This window comes from Apium graveolens, chromosome 7 (genome assembly GCF_009905375.1).
Source record: "Apium graveolens cultivar Ventura chromosome 7, ASM990537v1, whole genome shotgun sequence".
Classification (NCBI taxonomy): domain Eukaryota; kingdom Viridiplantae; phylum Streptophyta; class Magnoliopsida; order Apiales; family Apiaceae; genus Apium; species Apium graveolens.
The window spans coordinates 3,389,362-3,409,037 of record NC_133653.1 but is presented as its reverse complement, the minus strand read 5'-3'; the positions used below and the strand labels follow the sequence as shown (position 1 = coordinate 3,409,037).

The 19,676-nt window shown below is 34.3% G+C and overlaps 4 protein-coding genes across 7 annotated transcripts; all 4 read left to right on the top strand.

The window, feature by feature from the left end:
* Positions 1-1,418: 1,418 nt before the first annotated feature.
* On the top strand, positions 1,419-4,568 carry LOC141672359 (putative glucan endo-1,3-beta-glucosidase A6). The gene is made up of 3 exons (XM_074478933.1): positions 1,419-1,588; positions 1,963-3,264; positions 4,192-4,568. The coding sequence occupies exons 1-3, from the start codon at positions 1,534-1,536 to the stop codon at positions 4,227-4,229; spliced, it is 1,395 nt and encodes a 464-aa protein (XP_074335034.1). The 5' UTR covers positions 1,419-1,533; the 3' UTR covers positions 4,230-4,568.
* Positions 4,569-7,474: 2,906 nt separating this feature from the next.
* On the top strand, positions 7,475-10,658 carry LOC141672360 (UV-B-induced protein At3g17800, chloroplastic-like). Of its 4 annotated transcripts, XM_074478935.1 has the most exons (3): positions 8,010-8,171; positions 9,446-9,524; positions 9,649-10,658. In XM_074478935.1, the coding sequence occupies exons 1-3, from the start codon at positions 8,156-8,158 to the stop codon at positions 10,445-10,447; spliced, it is 894 nt and encodes a 297-aa protein (XP_074335036.1). In that variant the 5' UTR covers positions 8,010-8,155; the 3' UTR covers positions 10,448-10,658. The 4 variants fall into 4 exon arrangements, 3 of the variants coding, with proteins under 3 accessions (XP_074335035.1, XP_074335036.1, XP_074335038.1); XM_074478934.1 differs by lacking the exon at positions 9,446-9,524 and having other exon boundaries at positions 7,475-8,171; XM_074478937.1 differs by having other exon boundaries at positions 8,034-8,171; positions 9,376-10,658.
* A 669-nt stretch (positions 10,659-11,327) lies between these two features.
* Positions 11,328-13,833, top strand: LOC141672361 (quinone-oxidoreductase QR1, chloroplastic-like). Its single transcript, XM_074478938.1, has 4 exons — positions 11,328-11,804; positions 12,582-12,723; positions 12,839-12,930; positions 13,041-13,833. Exons 1-4 carry the CDS (start codon positions 11,760-11,762, stop codon positions 13,725-13,727), a joined length of 966 nt encoding a protein of 321 aa, XP_074335039.1. The 5' UTR covers positions 11,328-11,759; the 3' UTR covers positions 13,728-13,833.
* Positions 13,834-16,610: 2,777 nt separating this feature from the next.
* On the top strand, positions 16,611-19,672 carry LOC141671130 (chloroplast envelope quinone oxidoreductase homolog). The gene is made up of 4 exons (XM_074477266.1): positions 16,611-16,789; positions 18,200-18,341; positions 18,631-18,722; positions 18,812-19,672. Exons 1-4 carry the CDS (start codon positions 16,715-16,717, stop codon positions 19,502-19,504), a joined length of 1,002 nt encoding a protein of 333 aa, XP_074333367.1. The 5' UTR covers positions 16,611-16,714; the 3' UTR covers positions 19,505-19,672.
* The last annotated feature ends 4 nt before the right edge of the window (positions 19,673-19,676 follow it).

The following is a 19,676-nucleotide window of genomic DNA, read 5'->3' as shown; positions in this document are numbered from 1 at the left end:
CTTAGTATATTAAAATTAAACATCATATATTATAAGAAATATTTGTGTTTTACACCCTCCAACCTTTTTAAAAAAAATTGATTATGTATAACTATTCTGAACTGTTTTTTAGAGGATGCAAAACACAATTATTTCTGTTTATAAATGAGAGAAAATACAATGATATAAATAATGTCATTTTTATAATTTGAAATAAATCTTAAATTAATTCTAAAATTATTTTATACTTGAATGCAGATATGCATGGATGTACTTTATTTAGAATTTGAATGCATTCATGACATATCCTCAAATAACCTTAATTGACATATTTAAATTTGAATTTTTTTTGGATGTAAACTATAACTAGCGTTATACTTGAAGTTCAATTTAACAATAAAAAGTAATTTTTGGTGTCAAATTATTGAAATAATCATAATTATTTTGTATCTTGGACTTGCTTTGAGTAAGTTTAAATTTTTAATATATTTTTCCAAAAAAATAAAAAGTTGAGTTTCACTTTTTAATTGATTGGTTTATCATAAACCTAATGACCCTATAATGTACTTATAAAAATAAATCTAATCAAAAAACTACATGCGTCATTTTGTTTTTTTAGTACCTAACATTAAAGTGCTCATGGGACAAGTTACAAATTTCAAGGCCGTGATTTTCATAAAATGTAATAATTCCTATTTGTATAAAGTTGGTGAAATTTGCAGAATAACTCAAAATTAATACAAATTAAAATATAATTTTGTATTTTTTAAAACTATTATATAAATTAGTAATTTTTTGAACGATAACGTGTCGTGTAACACAAACGGATGTACGATAAAACTTTTTTTGTTAAATATATAAATATATTTTACTTTACGTATATTATTACAGAAACAATTACTAGTAAGTAACGCACATTGATTCATATATAAAACTACTATATAAGCCGTGCGATGCACATTCATTTTTTTATTATATATTATAAATTTTAATTTTAATAATATATTGCTGATATGATTCGATCTTATATTAGTTGAATAATAATTTTTAAAATTATATCTAAAAATTCTCATCAATTTGATCTAACAGCGCTAGATTGAGTGACAAAAAACCAACAATCAATTTTTTAATGTTTCATCTTTAATATAATAGTATAGATAGACGAGTAACAATCCATTTTTGACTATTTTGAAATATTAAGCATTATTACTATAAATATATATTTTGATCTCTCTAAAATTGATTTATATGCATTAAACCGGGCCCACACACTATCAATGGAAAGTATAGTCTCTCCCTATAATCATCTCAACAAATGAATAAAATCTCACTAAAGTAAAAAAGAAATAGGACTCTTCATCTGAGGAAGCTTCACTTTGCTTTGCTGGGTCTATTTTGTACTCATCATTTCGTCAACCATTAAATAAACAAAACGACTTGTTACCGTGTCGTCCCACCTGCATAGTCATCATCGCAGTGTCCTATTAAAGGCTTCATTTTCTTCACCTGTTTATCAGTCTCTGCCAAAATCTATCATCTTCTTCTCGATATCCAATGGGAATGGGTTTACTCTCCATTCTCTTACTGTCTCTCCTACCTTCTCTCTCCAGTAAGCTCTCTCTCTCTCTCTCCCTGTTTTACTTGCATCTCTCTCTCCCTCTCTCTGTTTCACTTGCATCTCTCTCTCTGTCTCTGTCTCTGTCTCTTTCTCTCCCTCTCTCTCTCTGTTTTACTTGCATCTCTCTCTCTGTTTCACTTGCATCTCTCTCTATCTCTCTCACTCTCTCTCTCTCTCATTTTCATCTTCCTCCCTCTGTTTCAGTTGAATCTCTCTCCCTCTCTCTCTCTCTATCTATCATTTGCATCTCTCTCTCTCCCTCTCTCTCTTATTTGCACCTCTCTCTGTTTTTTTGAAGAAAATCTCTCTCTCTCTCTGTTTTATTTGCATTAACTGATATTTTATTTGTTGAATCTGTTAAACAGGCGCAGAATTCGAGGCAAAGCTGGGAGTGAACTACGGGCAACTAGGAAACAACTTACCAACACCAACAAAATCAGTTGAGTTAATCAAATCATTAAAAGCCAAACGTGTCAAAATCTATGATGCCACTCCTAGCATCCTCAAAGCCTTACAAAACACAGACATTCAAGTCTCAATCATGCTCCCAAACCAACTCATTTCAAATTTCTCATCCAACCAAACCCTCTCCGACCAATGGGTCTTCAACAATGTCAAACCCTTTTACCCCCAAACCAAGATTCGGTACCTTCTTGTCGGAAATGAGATTCTCTCCGACCGTTCTATTAATCCCACTTGGTTTAACCTCGTACCCGCAATGAGAAAGATTAAGTACTCACTCAAATGTTATAATTTACATAAGATTAAAGTTGGAACTTCAGTGGCTATGGATGTTCTTGAATCTTCGTATCCTCCTTCGAATGGGACTTTCCGGTCTGACATTGCGATTCCTGTGGTAAAACCTATGTTACAATTCTTGAACAAGACTAAATCTTTTTTGTTTCTTGATGTTTATACTTATTTCCCTTGGTCTGATCAGCCTGATAATATTAATCTTGATTATGCATTGTTATCGGCTACTAATATTACTATTAAGGATCCTGTTTCGGGTTTAATTTATACGAATTTGCTTGACCAAATGATGGATGCTGTAATTTTTGCTATGAAAAAATTGGGGTATCCGGATATTCGTTTATTTATTGCGGAAACTGGCTGGCCTAATGGTTGTGATATTGATCAAATTGGAGGGAATATATACAATGCTGCTACTTATAATCGTAATGTGGCTAAGAAGTTTAATGCTAAACCGGCTATTGGGACACCAGCTAGACCGGGAGTAGTGTTACCGGGCTTTATTTTTGCTTTGTACAATGAAAACCTAAAGGGAGGACCAGGTACAGAGCGGCATTTTGGGTTGTTATACCCAAATGGTACAAATATCTATGAAATTGATTTGTCCGGGAAGAAGCCTTTGTCTGAGTACAAACCGCTTCCAAAGCCTCTGAACAATGAGAAGTATAAGGGAAAATTATGGTGCATGGTGAAGAAAGGAGCTAACTTGACCGACGTGTCTGCGGCTTTAGGTTATGCCTGTGGCCAAGGAAATGGAACTTGTGACCCGATTCAAACTGGTGGAAAGTGTTTCAAACCTAATACATTGATTGGCCATGCTAATTACGCTTTTAGTTCTTACTGGGCTCAGTTCAAGAAGCTCGGAGGGACTTGTAGTTTTAATGGGGTTGCATTCGTTGCCGCCAAAGATCCAAGTAAGTATTTCAAATTGCTGTATATAGTCTAGCTAAATGTTTCATTTGTAGTATTGCAATCCAAAAGTTTGTGCATAGATCAAATGAAAAACTCTTGTCACTATTCTGTTTTGGTTTAAAACTGCATTTGTTAGCATTAGAAATTAAGTAATGTTTCAGATCACATTTATTAGTTTCATACACAGCTTTGCCAGTTGAATGCTAGCTTTATCAGGTTCTTTTCCTTTTAAATACACAGCTTTGGGAGTTGAATGCTAGCTTTATTAGATTCTTTGCCTTTTAACTTTGGATGTAGGAACTTTGGTGACTTCAAACTTTCTAGTAGGATAGAGTTACAATTATAGCTCCCGACGTATTGGGTTCGGGCGGGGTTACTCTATTGGGATAATGTCTTTTAATTGATGATGAATTAGTTGTGAGTTTGGTTCACACTTTCGAAACTTTACATGATTGGAACGCAAAGGGATAACCAGTTAGATCAATTTATATATCAACGACTTTATATCAGCTCTCTGTCGACAAATTACGTGATTTATGCCGGTCATATGTAATAAGTCTTAACTGTCTTGTTTCCATTTATTTCAATATTTATGTATAAAATTTGTGGAAGAGCACTACAGTCTCTTATATGAGCAAAAAGATAAACCATGTGATCTGAGCAAAAGACAATCTATTCTTTTTCTTTACGAGAATTCGGTGTATACATGTCAGCATGTGTGTGTCTTGTTGCATATGGAAGTGTGATTTATATTCCTCTCATCAGATAGGTTTAAAGCGAGGAAAAAAGAGAACTATTAAAGTTAACATGTGTGTGTGTGTGTTTGCTAGTGATAGAATAGGTGCTTCAGTTGTTTGATTAATATCTTTTTCGATCCTTTTCTACTACATGTAGTAGCGGTTTCCTTAATGTTAAAATGAATGTTGTAGGTTATGGCGCATGCAAATTCCCAAGTGTTACTCTTTGAAATGGAGGAAGTTTGACGATGAACAATGAAGAAAAAAGCTACCTATATGACCTGACCATTCTTTCTTCAAGGGACAACTGACTTCGGATGCCATTTTCATTTGCTAGCAAAAGGTGTGGAGATTAAAAGCTTTGCTTTTCTTAACCATTAACTTTTTATGAAACTTCCGAGCTCCTCCTGTGCCTAGCGTAATGTTTACTTCTCTGTATCCACCAAGGTAGCATTTGTTAGTAGGGAGTTATCTTTTGTTTTTGCATTGCTTTTGGTCAACCAATCTTTACATTTAACGCATTTAGTAATTTATTATTTATGACAATAAATTTAGTCTTTTGAAGTTTACGGTTGTGGAGAATCATGTCGAAATGTGTTTAGTATGAACGATAGCATTTCATTTTGTGTAAGTTAGCAGAATATAGCTGTTGCAAGTTCAGATTTAAGATCCGGATATGTAGGACAGCAGGAAAGTGTTGTATGAGATTATGTAGTCCCTTTTGCAACGGCTATATAATGTTGTTGGACAATCAATAGGCAGATTTGTACTTTTCTCTTGTTTAAATGTTTTTAGTTGTCTGTCTGTAGCACAATTGCGTAGCAACTCTTGTTATCAGGGCTTTAATTCGAGTCGAGCACTCACTAATTTGGTTTTGATTCAGCTTTAGATGCACACATTTCGAGCACTGTTGAATAGATCAAGTAGTTAAGAGTTTATCATTCATCGTGTCCCAGGTCTGGGTTCGATAAGCCAAAGTACATTGCCATGAACTTGGTCTTTTACTCGTTTTGATAAAATTTTTTTGCCATGAACTTGGTCTTTTACTCGTTTTGATAAAAAAATGATCACAACTTGAATCGAAGCATTTACTACGGGTAAACAAAGTAGGGTAGAAATTCATGGGCCAATCGTAATCAGTGATTGAAGCCCGATTATAATGGGCTGGAATGGAAAAAGAAAGGCCCGGGACAGTTTAGAATAAACAGGCATAGGTACACAAGAAAAGGTTAGATATTTATATGTGGTTCGGGTCGGGTGTGTATTAATTCTCAGATTTATTTAGTAATCTGCATAATCACAATCCAACCAGTTAGGGGTGTTCGAAATATCCGTCATATCGTTTATCCGGACCGGATCATGATGATTGGAACCCAGAAAAATAGAAATCGCTGAAATCGTTGTTAATGATTCGGTTAACCGAAATGTTAACACATAATGGTTTAATTATGTTTCATAATATTTTTAAATCGCTTGAACCAGAGCGGATCGTTATATAATATTATATAAGAAGTTCGAGTATATTATTACAAATTAAGATCATAATTTATGACTGTGTATTTGAGGGGGTATTTTAATTGAAAGCGTCATATTATTTTAAAAATAAAAACTTGAGTTGATTGTTAATATGCTGTAGTGTTACCAACATGTGTGTATTTATTTAAATTAAATTAGGGTATATGAACGTCTTATTTAAACTAAATAATAGTACTTATATGTAATATATAATATTGAATATGATAAACTTCATGTTAAATATTCTTAAATAACAGTTTCGTTGTAAGTTGAACAAAATGAAATAAAAGTAACCATGGTTCGAAACCGAACCAATCTATTATTCTATGGTCCAATTTGGTATGATCTCATCATTTAACTCATGTATTTTGATTTTGTGTTTTAAAAACCGTCCACACTAATTCGATTAAAAAAACGAGAATCCGGACCAAAATAATACATGAAAACCTAACAACCAACCCCCAACTGAGAGTATAAATTGAATTAACATTTAAACAGCCAAATTATGTGCTGTTAGCTTATCAGTTATCGCAACTGTTATAGAAATCGGCCGATTTTTAAAAAATCGCTGATAAATCGCTCAAAAATTGGTCAAAAATATTTATCCGATTCGACCGATCCGATAAATCGCCGATTAGTTATCCGATTTTTCAAAAATCGTCCGATAAATCTTTAATCAGTACCTCAACCGAATAGTTCCGATTTCCGAAATCTCTAATACCGGTTATCGCCAGTTATATTTAAAAGGGGGCATTTGATAGACAAATGGGTAATTAATAATTATTGTCCGAAAGACTCAAGGGGAACAATGAAATACTATCAAACAAAAGGCTGCTGCTTATAAATTGTTATCAATCACGGGTGTTAATTTAGTCAATTATTTTGGATATGATAAGAAATTGTACCCTCTCTTCTAGAACCATGCTCTTCGTTCTTATCCAATCCCATCCCACCATTAAATATTCAACTATTTTTATATTAAGCTTTTTTCACTATGTTTTATCTCAACATTTGTAAAATCTTGGCTTTGGAACAAACGAAAGTTATAATTGATCTAGTGTAAAGGGATTTGACAAATTTGGAGAATCAATTCAGATTATTTTAAAACATATATTTTAAAATTAAAATTAATATAAATATGAAAAATCAAAATAAAGAAAATTAAAAAAATATATAAAAATTACCAAAATACTATCTTTTCTAAGTATTTTTGCGATTTTACTATTTTATGATATTTTTTTCAAAAATACAGAATCAACCAAAATCAAACAGATATGCAACTAGCTTAAGGGAGTTGCATTTAATTGCAGAAACTCGTCAAATGTTCCATGCAGCTGATTGCATTTGACAAAAACCGTATTTTTATAAAAAAAAATGAAAAATACTGCATATGTCTCAACCATTTTTTTACAGTTTTCTTTTTGGGATGTCATCAAATTTTTTACATTTCAAAACTTACCAAAAATAGTCAATGGGTCCCACTACTTACCCACTTTTCCTTCCGTTTAACACTACTTTTACTCAACTATCTTCCTTTTATACATTAAAAATCGATGGATCCCACCACTTCACCCACTTTTCTTTATTCTTTTAACTGCTTTATACATATTTCTTAACCTCCGTGCCCAAACCAAACGTAAAGAATTGGTTGAGACAGAGTGAGTAATATTTTTGTAAATTAAAAAATAAATTTTAAATTTTTATAAAAATATTACAATATTTTTGGACTTGGTTATTTTTTTAAAAAGACCAAAAATATATTATTATTATTAATACTAAATTTATCAATTTATAAATTATAAATTGGATCGAAAAACAGTTATCGAGTAAAAAACCCAAACGGGGCGGTAATATAAGCTGTCCGTCAGGAACAGTGATAAGATAAGAAGGAAAGGAGACGTATAAAATAAGCGAGTAGTGGGCTTATCATGAAAACCAAACCGAACACAAATGCCTAAACTAATCAAAACAAAGTACTACGACTGCTAGTAGTTGTACAGTTGAATATTGATACAAAACTTCATTGGCTTTCGCATCACCCAACCCACACTTGCATAACCTTATCCCTAAATCTCTCCCATCTCTCTCCCATCTCTCTCTCTCTCTTCTAAATCTCTCCCATCTCTCTCTCTCTATTCTAAATCTCTCCCATCTCTCTCTCTCTCGTCAATTATTATCGTACACTAGTCACAACCTTACTCTATCCTCTATTAAACCCACATCCTAAACACACACACCTTCATTAACAACACCACAAAACACAAAAAACCCTTGTTGAAATTTACCATATTTTCTTGATATTTGATGGACTGCTGCATCTCACACACCAACCCATCTTCCAAGATTCTTCCCTTGACTTCATCTTTTTCATCTTTTTTATCGTTTTCAACCAGCACTGTTGTGTTTCCGGTTAATCAGAGGAGAATCGTAGTGGTTGCAAGTAGTAAAAACAACAGTCAGTGTGATTTTAGTAGCTTGAATACACCACTTGAACTCAAGTCACCAGCTGGTAAGTTGTTGTCAAGAGTGTTGCAGAATGACCGCAAGAATTTTCACCATGCAGTGGCTGGACAGTTGGATCACTTGGTTTCTGAACGTGATGAGGCTTTGGCTAGGCTCAGTTTGAGTGTTGGATCTTCTCATGCTTCTCTTTACAGGTTTATGACTCTCTTTACATTCAATTTTTTCTGCCTTTTTTTTCATTATTTTATACTCTTTTTTCATGTTTTCTTGGCTTATGTTATTGTTATTGAGGATTTATATATGTTGATCATTTGGTTTTTTACAATTGTGATGAATCTTGTATATGTATATGTTGCTCAATTGTATATGAATCAGAGATGTTCCTTTTTCAAATGGACTAGGTTGAGTTGATTTAAGATTTTTAGTCTACTTTGTTTGTTTCTATGGATTCTGAAAATTTGGGAAAATATAAAACAATGTAAATTGTGTGATTTTGATAGGATATAACAATTTTTGAGAAGGGAGGTTGTTGACTTTGCGGAAATAAGCTGTTTGGAGGGGATAACTAGCTTAAGTAAATTAGTTGCACCTCATGCTTTTTGTGTTCAATTTTTGATTCTCCCTCACTCTATGGTTTGTTAACTGTTTACTATGGTCGATGCAGATTATAAGCTCATATATGTTATTCCACTACTAAGTCCTAATAGTCCCAAGGGTCTAGGACTTGTAAGTTTCTGACTGGGGGTCGGTTATTATCTGGAATGGCTTTTTGCCTTGTCATAGTAGCCCTCATCTCAAAGACGCTTTAAGTAGTTTACCTGCAATTGGCCTTCCACAAGTTCTTCACGAGAATGAAAATTATGTTAGTAGATATTTAGAACAAATGGCAAGTAATAGTTCTTATTTAATCAATTATTTCTTGCTAGAAAATGGTGATATAACAATAACTATATCTGCCTTGCGATTACCGCTTCCTTCCATTACTTTGTACCTCTTGCCTATATCCTAAGACTAAGACTTTCGAGTATGTGCTAGTTAAGGTGTTGCACACTACTTGAATCCTTTTTAGAAATATACTTAACCTTACAGAGCTTGGCTAATAAACAAAAATATATCCATTCTAAGAACTGAGTTTGTGTGTTACCAGGCAAGCTTTTCCCTACATATGCTGCAATAATTATGAAGACTTACTTTGTTACTAATTAACTGGTAGTACATGATTTGATGATAACTCCTGAGGCTTAAGAGCTCGCTTAAGTATTCCCCCCGGATATATACTATTAGGCCAGAGAGAACAGTTGTCTCTTCCCCTCCAGCTTATATATTATTCCCTAGAACTTTGTGATTGTAAAGTCTATATGCTCATGTGCAAATTCTTGCACTATTGGGCCTTTGTAGGTACAGATATTGGTGACAAATTATGTAAGCTATGATGTTAATGTGGATGCTCTCTCTGGTACGGATACAGATATCAGATGGGCATGTAGTTGCACGAGTGGCAACTTTTTGACAAAATATTATAATCATGGACAAAGTGGTGGTGATAGGTAAATGAACATGGTAGGAATTGACTATCTCATGCTTGGAATTGTTCGACCTGTGGAAACTTTTTTGTTGAAACAAGTCTATGTTTCGTATGGCTTCACTAATTAAACATGCATCTAATACCAGGAGGATAGCTGAACTGAAAGAGCAGGAGTCCCAAACGGCAATTGAAGATGTCATGTATATGTTAATATCTTATAAGTTTTCCGAAATCAGAGTGCATTTGGTTCCAAGGCTTTCACAATGTATATATAACGGTAGACTTGAAATATACCCTTCTAAGGACTGGGAGCTAGAGTCTATTCACAGCTTGGAGGTTTTGGAGATGATAAAAGAACATCTCGGCGCTGTTATTGGCTGGAGAGCAGACTCCAGTGTAACAAAAAATTGGGCTACAACTAATATATCAAAGCTCCGGCTCTGCCGAATTTATGCTGCATCAATCTTGTATGGCTACTTTTTAAAGTCTGCTTCCATGAGGCATCGCCTTGAACTAAGCCTGACTGACGTGAACCATGACCTTCGAGCCAATACTGGCACCCGCCTTTCCCTATCAGATTTTTGGTCGTACGGTTTAAATCTTGCCTTTGGTCGAGTTCAGAATAAACACGTAACAGCTGTAGGTGAAGCTTCATGTAGCCAGGTGAAGAGACATGAAAAACTGAGTTCTTATGTAATGGGGTTTGATCCTGAAGTATTACAGATGTGTGCTAAACCAAAATCGAGGGAGGCTATGAATCTTATAGAGAAGCACAGCTATGCTCTATTTGGTGATGAGAAGTCTGGCCTGATAGAAGTAGATGAGATTATATCCACTTCTCTTGCGAGCCAGAAGAGATTTGTTCTGGAGGCTGTAGCTTTCGGTTCATTTCTTTGGGACAGCGAGGAGTATGTGGATAGTGCATATAAGCTTAAACAAAACTAACTTGAGGGGAGAAGCTGTTCATGGCTGGTTGAGTACTGTATATATTCTCTTGCTTTCGACTCTGAAAGCCGTTTTTGTTCAATGCTATGAAGATAGAAGTATATACTGATAAGTACAACTCTTTTTACTCTAAATGTAATGAATTCCTGGATGGTATATATATAGTTCCGGTATATTCGTCTATTTCAGTCCTTCAATAGATTTTCTTGTATGTCTGTTCTTGACGGTAATTGTTGCGGTAATTGTTGCGGTATTCGCTCATATGCCAGTTCTTAATGATGTGTTGAGGTTTAAGGATACTTGACAATGATTGTTGCAGCATATGTTGTTCTTAATGGTAACTGCAGTATGCGTCCGTATATTGGTTTCTGGTGATGTGTTGCAATTGGTTCCTAATGATGTGGTGGAATAACGGTAACTATTTGTGACGATGTGTTGCGAGAACTTATTATCCTTATACTAACACTTCACCGGTTCCTAATAACGTGTTGCAACTTGCAATAACTTATTATCCGTTATCTTGATTAACCACCTAAAGCTATTTCGATTACAATAATTACACCTTACGAAATGTGATGCTTTATTAATTTAATCTACCCTACCCAACCAAGACATGGATTATAGTCTTTGGTATTATTTGCAATAATACTCATATCTTAAAAGCACTAGCTTTGTGAATACCACCTGCCTCCACTAACATTGCTCAACTGCCCCCCATTTTTATTCTCTAATCACCATTACTGATGAAAGAGATGGAGTAAAGCAACACATCCGAGTTGCTCGACAGGTTGAGACCGGAATTTTAGGGTCTTATCAGTTCCAAGAACCTAGATTCGATTTAATATGAACGCTCGAATTTAAGTAGGGATCATGACGGAGATGTTGTGTCGACCTGAACCCCTGATTATAAAAAAGTCACTTGAAGAAAAAAGACTAGTACTTAAAATAAAGATGAACCTTCTTTATTTTATTCTAGAAGCATAATTTAGCCCACTTATATTATTCTAGATGTCCGTGTACGCCTGTGAACTTTGGACAGATCAAACTAAATAATTGTGTTATCAACATTTCTGCAGTTCTCAGTTTTCACCCCTGCTGTATTTGTTTTTCCTTTAACGCGGTGCAAGTATAATAATATCAGAAATGCATTCTCTTTAAATACACCACTAGTCTCCTCCAATTTTCTATCCAGTCTACTTCAACTAGAGCTTTGTTTTTAACCATCTTCTTGTTTCTTGATCCTCTTCTCTGTTTCTCATTCTACTTGTGCCTTCAGATATTATACATAACCTTCATCTGTTAAAGTTTAGTTATGAAAGCTGTTCAGTACTTCAAATATGGACATGATGATCTTAAGGTAATGCCTTTTCTTGATCTTTCTTGTTTTTATGTGGTAAATAGCATAAGATCTTGTTAAGTCTTACTCTAACGCAGGGCCGGCCCTGAGATTCAAGGGGTCCTAGTTGAAATCAGTTTATGGGGCCCTAATATACATATATCATGGAAATTCATATATATTTACTTGAAAAAGTTAGAAGTTTTTGGGGCCCTTGAGTGTCGGGCCTAGATGCAAGTCTTACTCGCCTGTAACCCGCCGTGAGGTTTTAGATGGACCGGTTACTCAAGATTATGTATTTATTTAGATAGATTGATACCTTGCAAGTCTTGATCTTGAAGTTTTAGATCGACTTCTAAGTCTATTGCTTGTTTTTGCTTGTTATAAAGTGTTTCAGTTTCATACATAGCAAGAAAAGGCTGGATCTTCAAGTATCATACAAACATAGCTTTAATGTTTATGAATTGTTGACATTTGTGTTAGAAAACAGTAGAATTGAGAGCCAAGATTGGTAGTAAGATTGTCAAAGACTCGCGTAAATCATGATTATTGTCCATCGCATGCACCTTTATCAGTTGTTCAAGTTTAGAAGGGGCCTGATGTGTCCCTTAGTGAGATTTGCTATGGTGTTTTGCTCGTATGAGGCGGAGTAATGAGGAGTTACAAACTTATAAGATCTAGCTTTAAGTTTCTAGGAGATTGGTCATCTAATAAGTGATTAGTTTGAAGATTAGAACCAGTAGACTACAGGTTAGTTTTTTCATAGCTTAAAATGTTAATTTCTTATGGCTTTTGCAGAATGTTGAAGTTCCAATTCCAATGCCAAAGAAAGATGAGGTATTGATAAAAGTGGAAGCAGTTGGTATCAATCCAATTGATTTCAAAATCCAGCACGGCTTCCTGCGCCCTCTTGCTCCCAAGAAATTCCCTCATATCCCTGGTAATTTGTAGTATTGCTGCTGCTTAGTTTAATTTTTATGCATAATGAGCATAAATTTCGAGCATGTCTTGATTTTAGTAACGCTAAGTTTTTGTGTTTTTTGCTATCATGCCAGGTTCTGATATTGCAGGTGAAGTTGTGGATGTTGGACCTGCAGTTACAAAGTTCAAGAAAGGCGACAAAGTTGTAGCCATGCTCGGCACCTTGGTATATAAAATTTTCCCTTTTTCGGTTGTAACTTGTGACAAATACTAAATCATCAGTACAATCGGATAAGTAATAGATTAAGTAATCGGTTAAGTTATGCTATTGAACAGGGTGGAGGTGGATTAGCTGAGTATGCAGTGGCAAAGCAAGAATTGACAGTTTTAAGGCCACTTGAACTATCAGCTGGTGAATGTGCTGCTTTAGGCACTCCTGGACTTACAGCTTACCAATGCCTGATCACAGGCGGAGTGATTCTGAAAAAAGATGCCCCGCCTATGAACATACTGATCACCGCAGCTTCAGGTGGTGTTGGTCATTATGCAGTTCAGCTTGCAAAGCTAGGAAACACTCATGTCACCGTGACCTGTGGTTCTCGCAACATTGATTTTGTGAAAAGCCTGGGCGCGGACGTGGTCCTTGACTACAGAACTCCTGACGGCAAGGCCTTGGTTGGGCCATCTGCACGAAGATACGATGCTGTGGTGCATTGCACCTCAGGCATCAGCTGGTCGACATTCGAAAATGTGCTGACATCTAATGGAATAGTAGTAGATATAACTCCTAGCCCCAAGTCCATAACCAGTTCTGTTGTGAAGAGACTTTCTTGTTCCAAGAAAACATTGCACCCTCTGTTTGTTTCACATAAAGCTGAGGACTTGGAGTATCTTATGAACTTGATGCTAGAAGGGAAGCTCAAGACTGTGGTAGATTCAAAGTATGATTTTGCTAACACTCAAGAGGCTTGGGCTAAGAGCATGGAAGGACATGCTGTTGGAAAAATCATTGTGGAAATGTGAAATGACTTTGAGTTTGTAGGCACTTTACATTCATGTCAGTTGTAACAGTATTGTGTGAGATTTAACTTTGAAACTGATTTCGGAATAATTGAAACATTTGAGCTTAGTATTCTAACACTCCTCCTCACCTCGAATTAGTCAAGCCAGGGGTGTTTAGAAAATTCGTCGAACCGTTAATTCGGACCTGATCACAGTAATATAAGGAGTGGGATAGACACCAAAAAAACCATTTTTTCTCTACAGTACACGTGAAATTAGGTGATTATAATAATAACAATCAAAGTATACGTGCCATATTCGCACGGTACCAACTATTTTCATAATAAAAAAAAATAACAATAAAAATATTCTTTTTCGAATTCATCAGGGAAGTCTTTTTTTGACAAACAAGAAATTTTATTAACTTAAATTCACTTTCAAAGCTGCATTCACTTCAACAGGAACAGATCTATTATCGACCAATTAACCTGAAAAAGAATTAAAAAAAGGATATGAGATATGAATTAGCTCATGTACTGTCATATTAGAATATTATTTAATAAATAAAAATATTATTGTGTTTTGTTCATACATCAACCTTCTACGTTCTCAACAATGTAATCAAATGACATGGGAATGAGAATCGGAAATGATAATGGAGGGTAGGGAATAAGAGTTAATGAGAATGTGAATAAAATGGAAACCCGGGATTACGGTGGGTTTGATTTACCCACCAAGAAAGAATATAGTTCCCATTTTCTACCACTAAACAGTGTTATGAAAAGCGCATTAAGCGGCCGCCTAAGCGGCCGTTTAAGCGAAATTGAATCATTAAGCGCTTCGATTTTATACTAATCAAAGAATTAAGCGTTTTTAAAAATTAAGCGGTCTTATAAACGGATTAAGCGGTAATTAAGCGGATTAAACGGTCATTAAGCGGTCAAACCGATTTTGACTTGTCAAATTTTTTAATTTAATTATTAATTTTTATTTTAATAAAATAATGATCTTGATTAAAAAATAAAAATATATAAGTTTTTAAGAAAAATTATATTTATATTCTTCATACATTATTTATTTTCATTATTTTAGTATTACACATATTATTATTATATATAAAATTTTAAATAAATATTACTTATCCGCTTATAGACCCGCTTAAAATTCCGCTTAAACGTCCGCTTAACCGCTTAAGCGCCAGAAGGTCTTCCCGCCGCTTAGAACCAATTTGCGTTTTTCACAACCCTGCCACTAAATTGGTAATTTAAATAATATTACTTGGATTTAAGATTCAAATTCCCGTTAAACCATCAACCAAACACCCCCTAAGTTAAGTCCGGATATATTACTCCCGAAAAATCGTTGCGTTCACTAACTTTGTGACCTCACCCAAGCTGAAGTCTTTTTTCATTGACAATAATTGTGCCTTACAAGTTATATTTCCTCCTCCCTCCCCGGAAGTTTTTAATATTTGAAATTAAAAATTCGACACTTATTTTAAAAGCTAAAACTATCATCCAATTTAGTTTCATAATTTATTTTAAGATTTTTTTTAATAAAAAATTTTACATTTAACTTTTATTTTAACAAAATAAGTTTTTTAAATAATTTATGTAACTATTATAAATAAGAACATTAAAATGTGTGTCGAATATCCTATTTCAAAATGTAAAAAATTCATCGGGACGGAGAGAGTAACCTGTGACACGCGTACAAATAAGCGAAATTCACTAGTTGTTAGGAAACCTGTATTTATGATCTTTTAATAGCTATACATATATTTTATAATTTTTGATTATATTCCCATAAATCTAATATCACTACAAAATATTGTTAATTATAAAAAAATGCATGTTTTGATGTATTTAAAGAGATATTGGGATCAAATTTTCGATAGGATTTCTATACCTATTGAGGTTAAGAATGTATTGACAAATGATTTCTAATCAATAAAATTCCATTGTTTGCAAAAAAAATAAATATTGGGCGATCATAAATTCATATCAAAATGACACTTTTAAAACAAAACTTTATAATTTCATTATTACATAGTTTATTTTCACTAATTAATGATTTACTCGTAAGGTAATCTACGGAGCAATAGATGGAAGGCTTCTAGAAAGTAGAAACCCATGGGGAAGTTTTTTAGTTTATTTTTATCCGCCCATCATGCTTTTTCATGGGTTCTTTGCACAATAAATAATAAAATACTTAAATATTGGATGCTGCATCACTGATGAGGTAATCTAAAAATACTTATTTTTAGATGATACTAATATATGTATGATTGAATTTTTAATTTACTATTTAAACTTATTAATTTAAGGTGCACTAATAAAAAGCTTTTCTATTTATAAGCTATAGGTTATCTTTTATCATATATTATAAAAATATTTAGCATAATAATATGTTAATAATAATTACAAAACATAACCCTGGAGCTATTACTCTTTTCGACCAACATTCTCCCTTCACTCATTCTTTACAAAATCAAACATTTTCTTATCTATATAATAACACTCGATTTTATTTTAATTAGTTGGAATTAATGATTTAGACTTTTTTTATTTTAATCCGTGATCCAATTAAATTGATTCAATAATTCATCTTAAAAATATCCAACATAAATATAATTCGAATTTGGGAAAAAATAAAAAAATTTAAATATAAATTTAAATTGATCCGATTCGAATCCGACAATCAGCACCGACACATGACACGGAAAACAAGGGCTAAAATTAGTCCCCATTAATAATATATGCATCTATCTATTTATATCTCTCCAAGGCGGGCGTGAACGTGATTTCAAGACACGGCAAAAAACAAGTCAACACAGAGAAGAAGCTTGAAGAAGGATCCAAAACTAAGGTGTATATATATAAATCCCCCATCAAACCATTTGTAATTCCATCCTTTTTTATTACACACAATAATATGCTTGTTTGGTCAACTTAGTAAAGAAAAATCAAACAACTCCTCAGATCTATTTCTTCATATTTTTCTACAGTATGGCTAGCTCTGCTGCTAAGCTCATGAAAGCTGTTTGGTATGATACTTATGGTGGTGGCTCTTCTGCTCTCAAGGTTGCTCCTTTTTCTCCTTATTTTCTTCATTTTCTTTGATTTTTTCTTGATTTTTGGTAGTAAAGCTTGCTCCTTTATTCTTATTTTTCCATTTTCTTGGATTTTCTTGATTTTTTTGCAGTAAAGTTTGCTCCTTTATTGTTAATTTTCCATTTTATTGGGATTTTCTGGATTGTTTTGCAGTAAAGCTTGCTACTTTATACTTATTTTTCCATTTTCTTGTTTTTTTTTGGTTTAAAGATTGCTCCTTTATTGTTATTTTTCCATTTTCTTCATTTTTTTGGTTTAAAGATTGGTACTTTCTTGTTAATTTTCCTTGTTCTTGGATTTTCTTGATTTTTTGCAGTAAAGATTGCTCCTTTATTCTTATTTTTCCATTTTCTTGGATTTTCTTGATTTTTTTTGCTTTATAGAAATGATGGGCAATTTTTATTTAGTTTCATGTTTGTAATACATATGATGGTGTTCTGAATCAACTTATCTGAGCCCAGATCAACCAAAGGCCTTTACTTGATTTTTGGTCTGTTTTGTTTATGTAGTTGTTTTTGTAAGTAACTGAAGTTCAAGGATTTGATGTACTTGTTATATAATTTGGTTTGTTCATATTTGTTGGATCTAGTAACAGATATGAATTGATACTGTCACTCTGGGAGGTTACTGATTAAACTGAAGTGTTTTTAAGTAGTAGTAGTATGAAAGTGACGGGGATTCAAATTACCTTGACTTTGAATTTTTTTGTTGAAAGATCTACTGTTTACTTGTTAAGTCAGCCCTAGTTTGTATTCAACCCGAGCCAGTAATCCTAATATCTTAAACGTAGGAAGGACACACAATTGCCTTGTTGATGCAACGCGACTGTCACAAACATGACCATAGCTAAATGCTTGAGATTGTATTAGATCTGCTATACAATTGTATCTACCATCTGTACTGAAGGCAATTGCTATCTGGATGGAATACCTTAGATTAAGCTGATATTAAAAACTGTCTTTTACCATTGACCTCTAATGTCTCTAAGTAGTTGAAACACTCTTAGTAATTTGTAAATTTGTACAATTGAAACTATAATAGTTTGTGATGTTCATTTTTAACACAATGACCATATTTCACTAGTAAGATAATACTATGATCTCCCTTGAATAATTTGGCCACATGTTCCATTTACATGTATTAATTGTGCAATTAGCTAACTAAGTAGAGTAAGTTGTGTTGACAACAGACTGCTGTAATTTCTTCTCTTCTTTTACCGAGTGAGGTAAGGTCTGCAAATATCTACCCTCCCCGGGGCTGCTTCTGTTAAGTTTATATCATTTAAAACATTTTGGAATTGGATGCCTCACAGAGATCAGATTGATCATGTGCTACTATCACAACTATTTAAATGTTTTTATTTTTTGTTGTATTATGCAGCATGTTGAAGCTCCTGTTCCTGCTCCTTTGAAAGATGAGGTTCTAATCAAAGTGGAGGCAACAACAGTTAATCCAATTGATTGCAAAATACAGGGAGGGATGTTACGTCCCATCCTACCCCGCAAATTTCCTTTCATTCCTCGTAAGTTTGAGTGTGTTGTTTACTTGTTGTGTTTTAACTTTTACCCCTTCACTTAGTCCTGCCATTGTACTCATCTTTATTGAAGTTACCATAGATTCACTTGCTCTCTGAATTAGTCAAGATTGCTTGCCAGTTATAGTTATTTTAAGAGGTGATTTTGAATATGAGTCTAACTGAGATCTTCAATTCATTTGGGCATCATCTTCAGTCACATTCGATGAGTAGTTTTGTATGAACCTATTTGTGTTGTAGAAATAATAATGGTTGCGACTATTCTTTGTTGGAACAGTTACTGATATAGCAGGAGAGGTAGTTGAGCTTGGATCTGAAGTCACAAAATTCAAAGCTGGTGACAAAGTTGTTGCTAAGCTTAGCGATACGGTGTGCTTTAACGCTACTGTTATGTTGTTATTGTTCTTTGCTTTTGTGGTGTCATCTATTATTATTACTTATGTATTTACTTTTGACAGGCTGGCGGGGGATTAGCCGAATATGCTGTGGCAAAGGAAAATTTGACTGTTGCAAGGCCTCCTGAAGTATCAGCTGCGGAAGCTGCTGCTTTACCTGTTGCTGGTCTCACAGCTCTCCAGACTCTCACTGAAACTGTAGGACTCAAGCTCGATAAAAGTGGACCAGAGGCTAATGTCCTTATAACAGCCGCGTCAGGAGGTGTGGGTCACTACGCTGTACAATTGGCAAAATTAGGTAACATACACGTAACTGCAACCTGTGGAGCCCGCAACTTTGATTTCGTTAAGAGCCTAGGCGCGGATGAGGTTCTTGACTACAGGACCCCCGAGGGAGCAGCTGTGATAAGCCCTTCAGGCAAGAAATACGATGCAGTTATCAATTGCACCACAGGTATTCCCTTTACTACATTTGAGCCTCAGTTGGGAGACAACGGAAAGGTCGTAGATTTGACCCCTGGTGCCGGAACCTTTGCAAATTTTGCCCTGAAGAAGCTCACCTTCTCTAAGAAGCAGGTGGTTCCTTTTCTCGTGAGCTGCAAAGGCGAGAATCTTGAGTATCTCGTGAACCTAGTAAGAGAAGGGAAACTTAAGACTGTGATCGACTCGAAATTTCCATTCACCGAAGCCGGGCAAGCTTGGGCTAAGAGTGTGGATGGCCATGCTGTTGGGAAAATCATCATTGAGCATTGTTAAGTCTGTGGAAACTGTTCTCTCTATAAAGCTCAAACATTTTCTCTCTTTCTTTGACTCTATGTAGAATGTTTTGTGATATGATACTTATTTGGATTTCTATTATCTTTATCAAGTTTTTAATAACTTATGTATTCTGATCAAGTGTTAAGTAGATTGCAAACAGTTGAATATC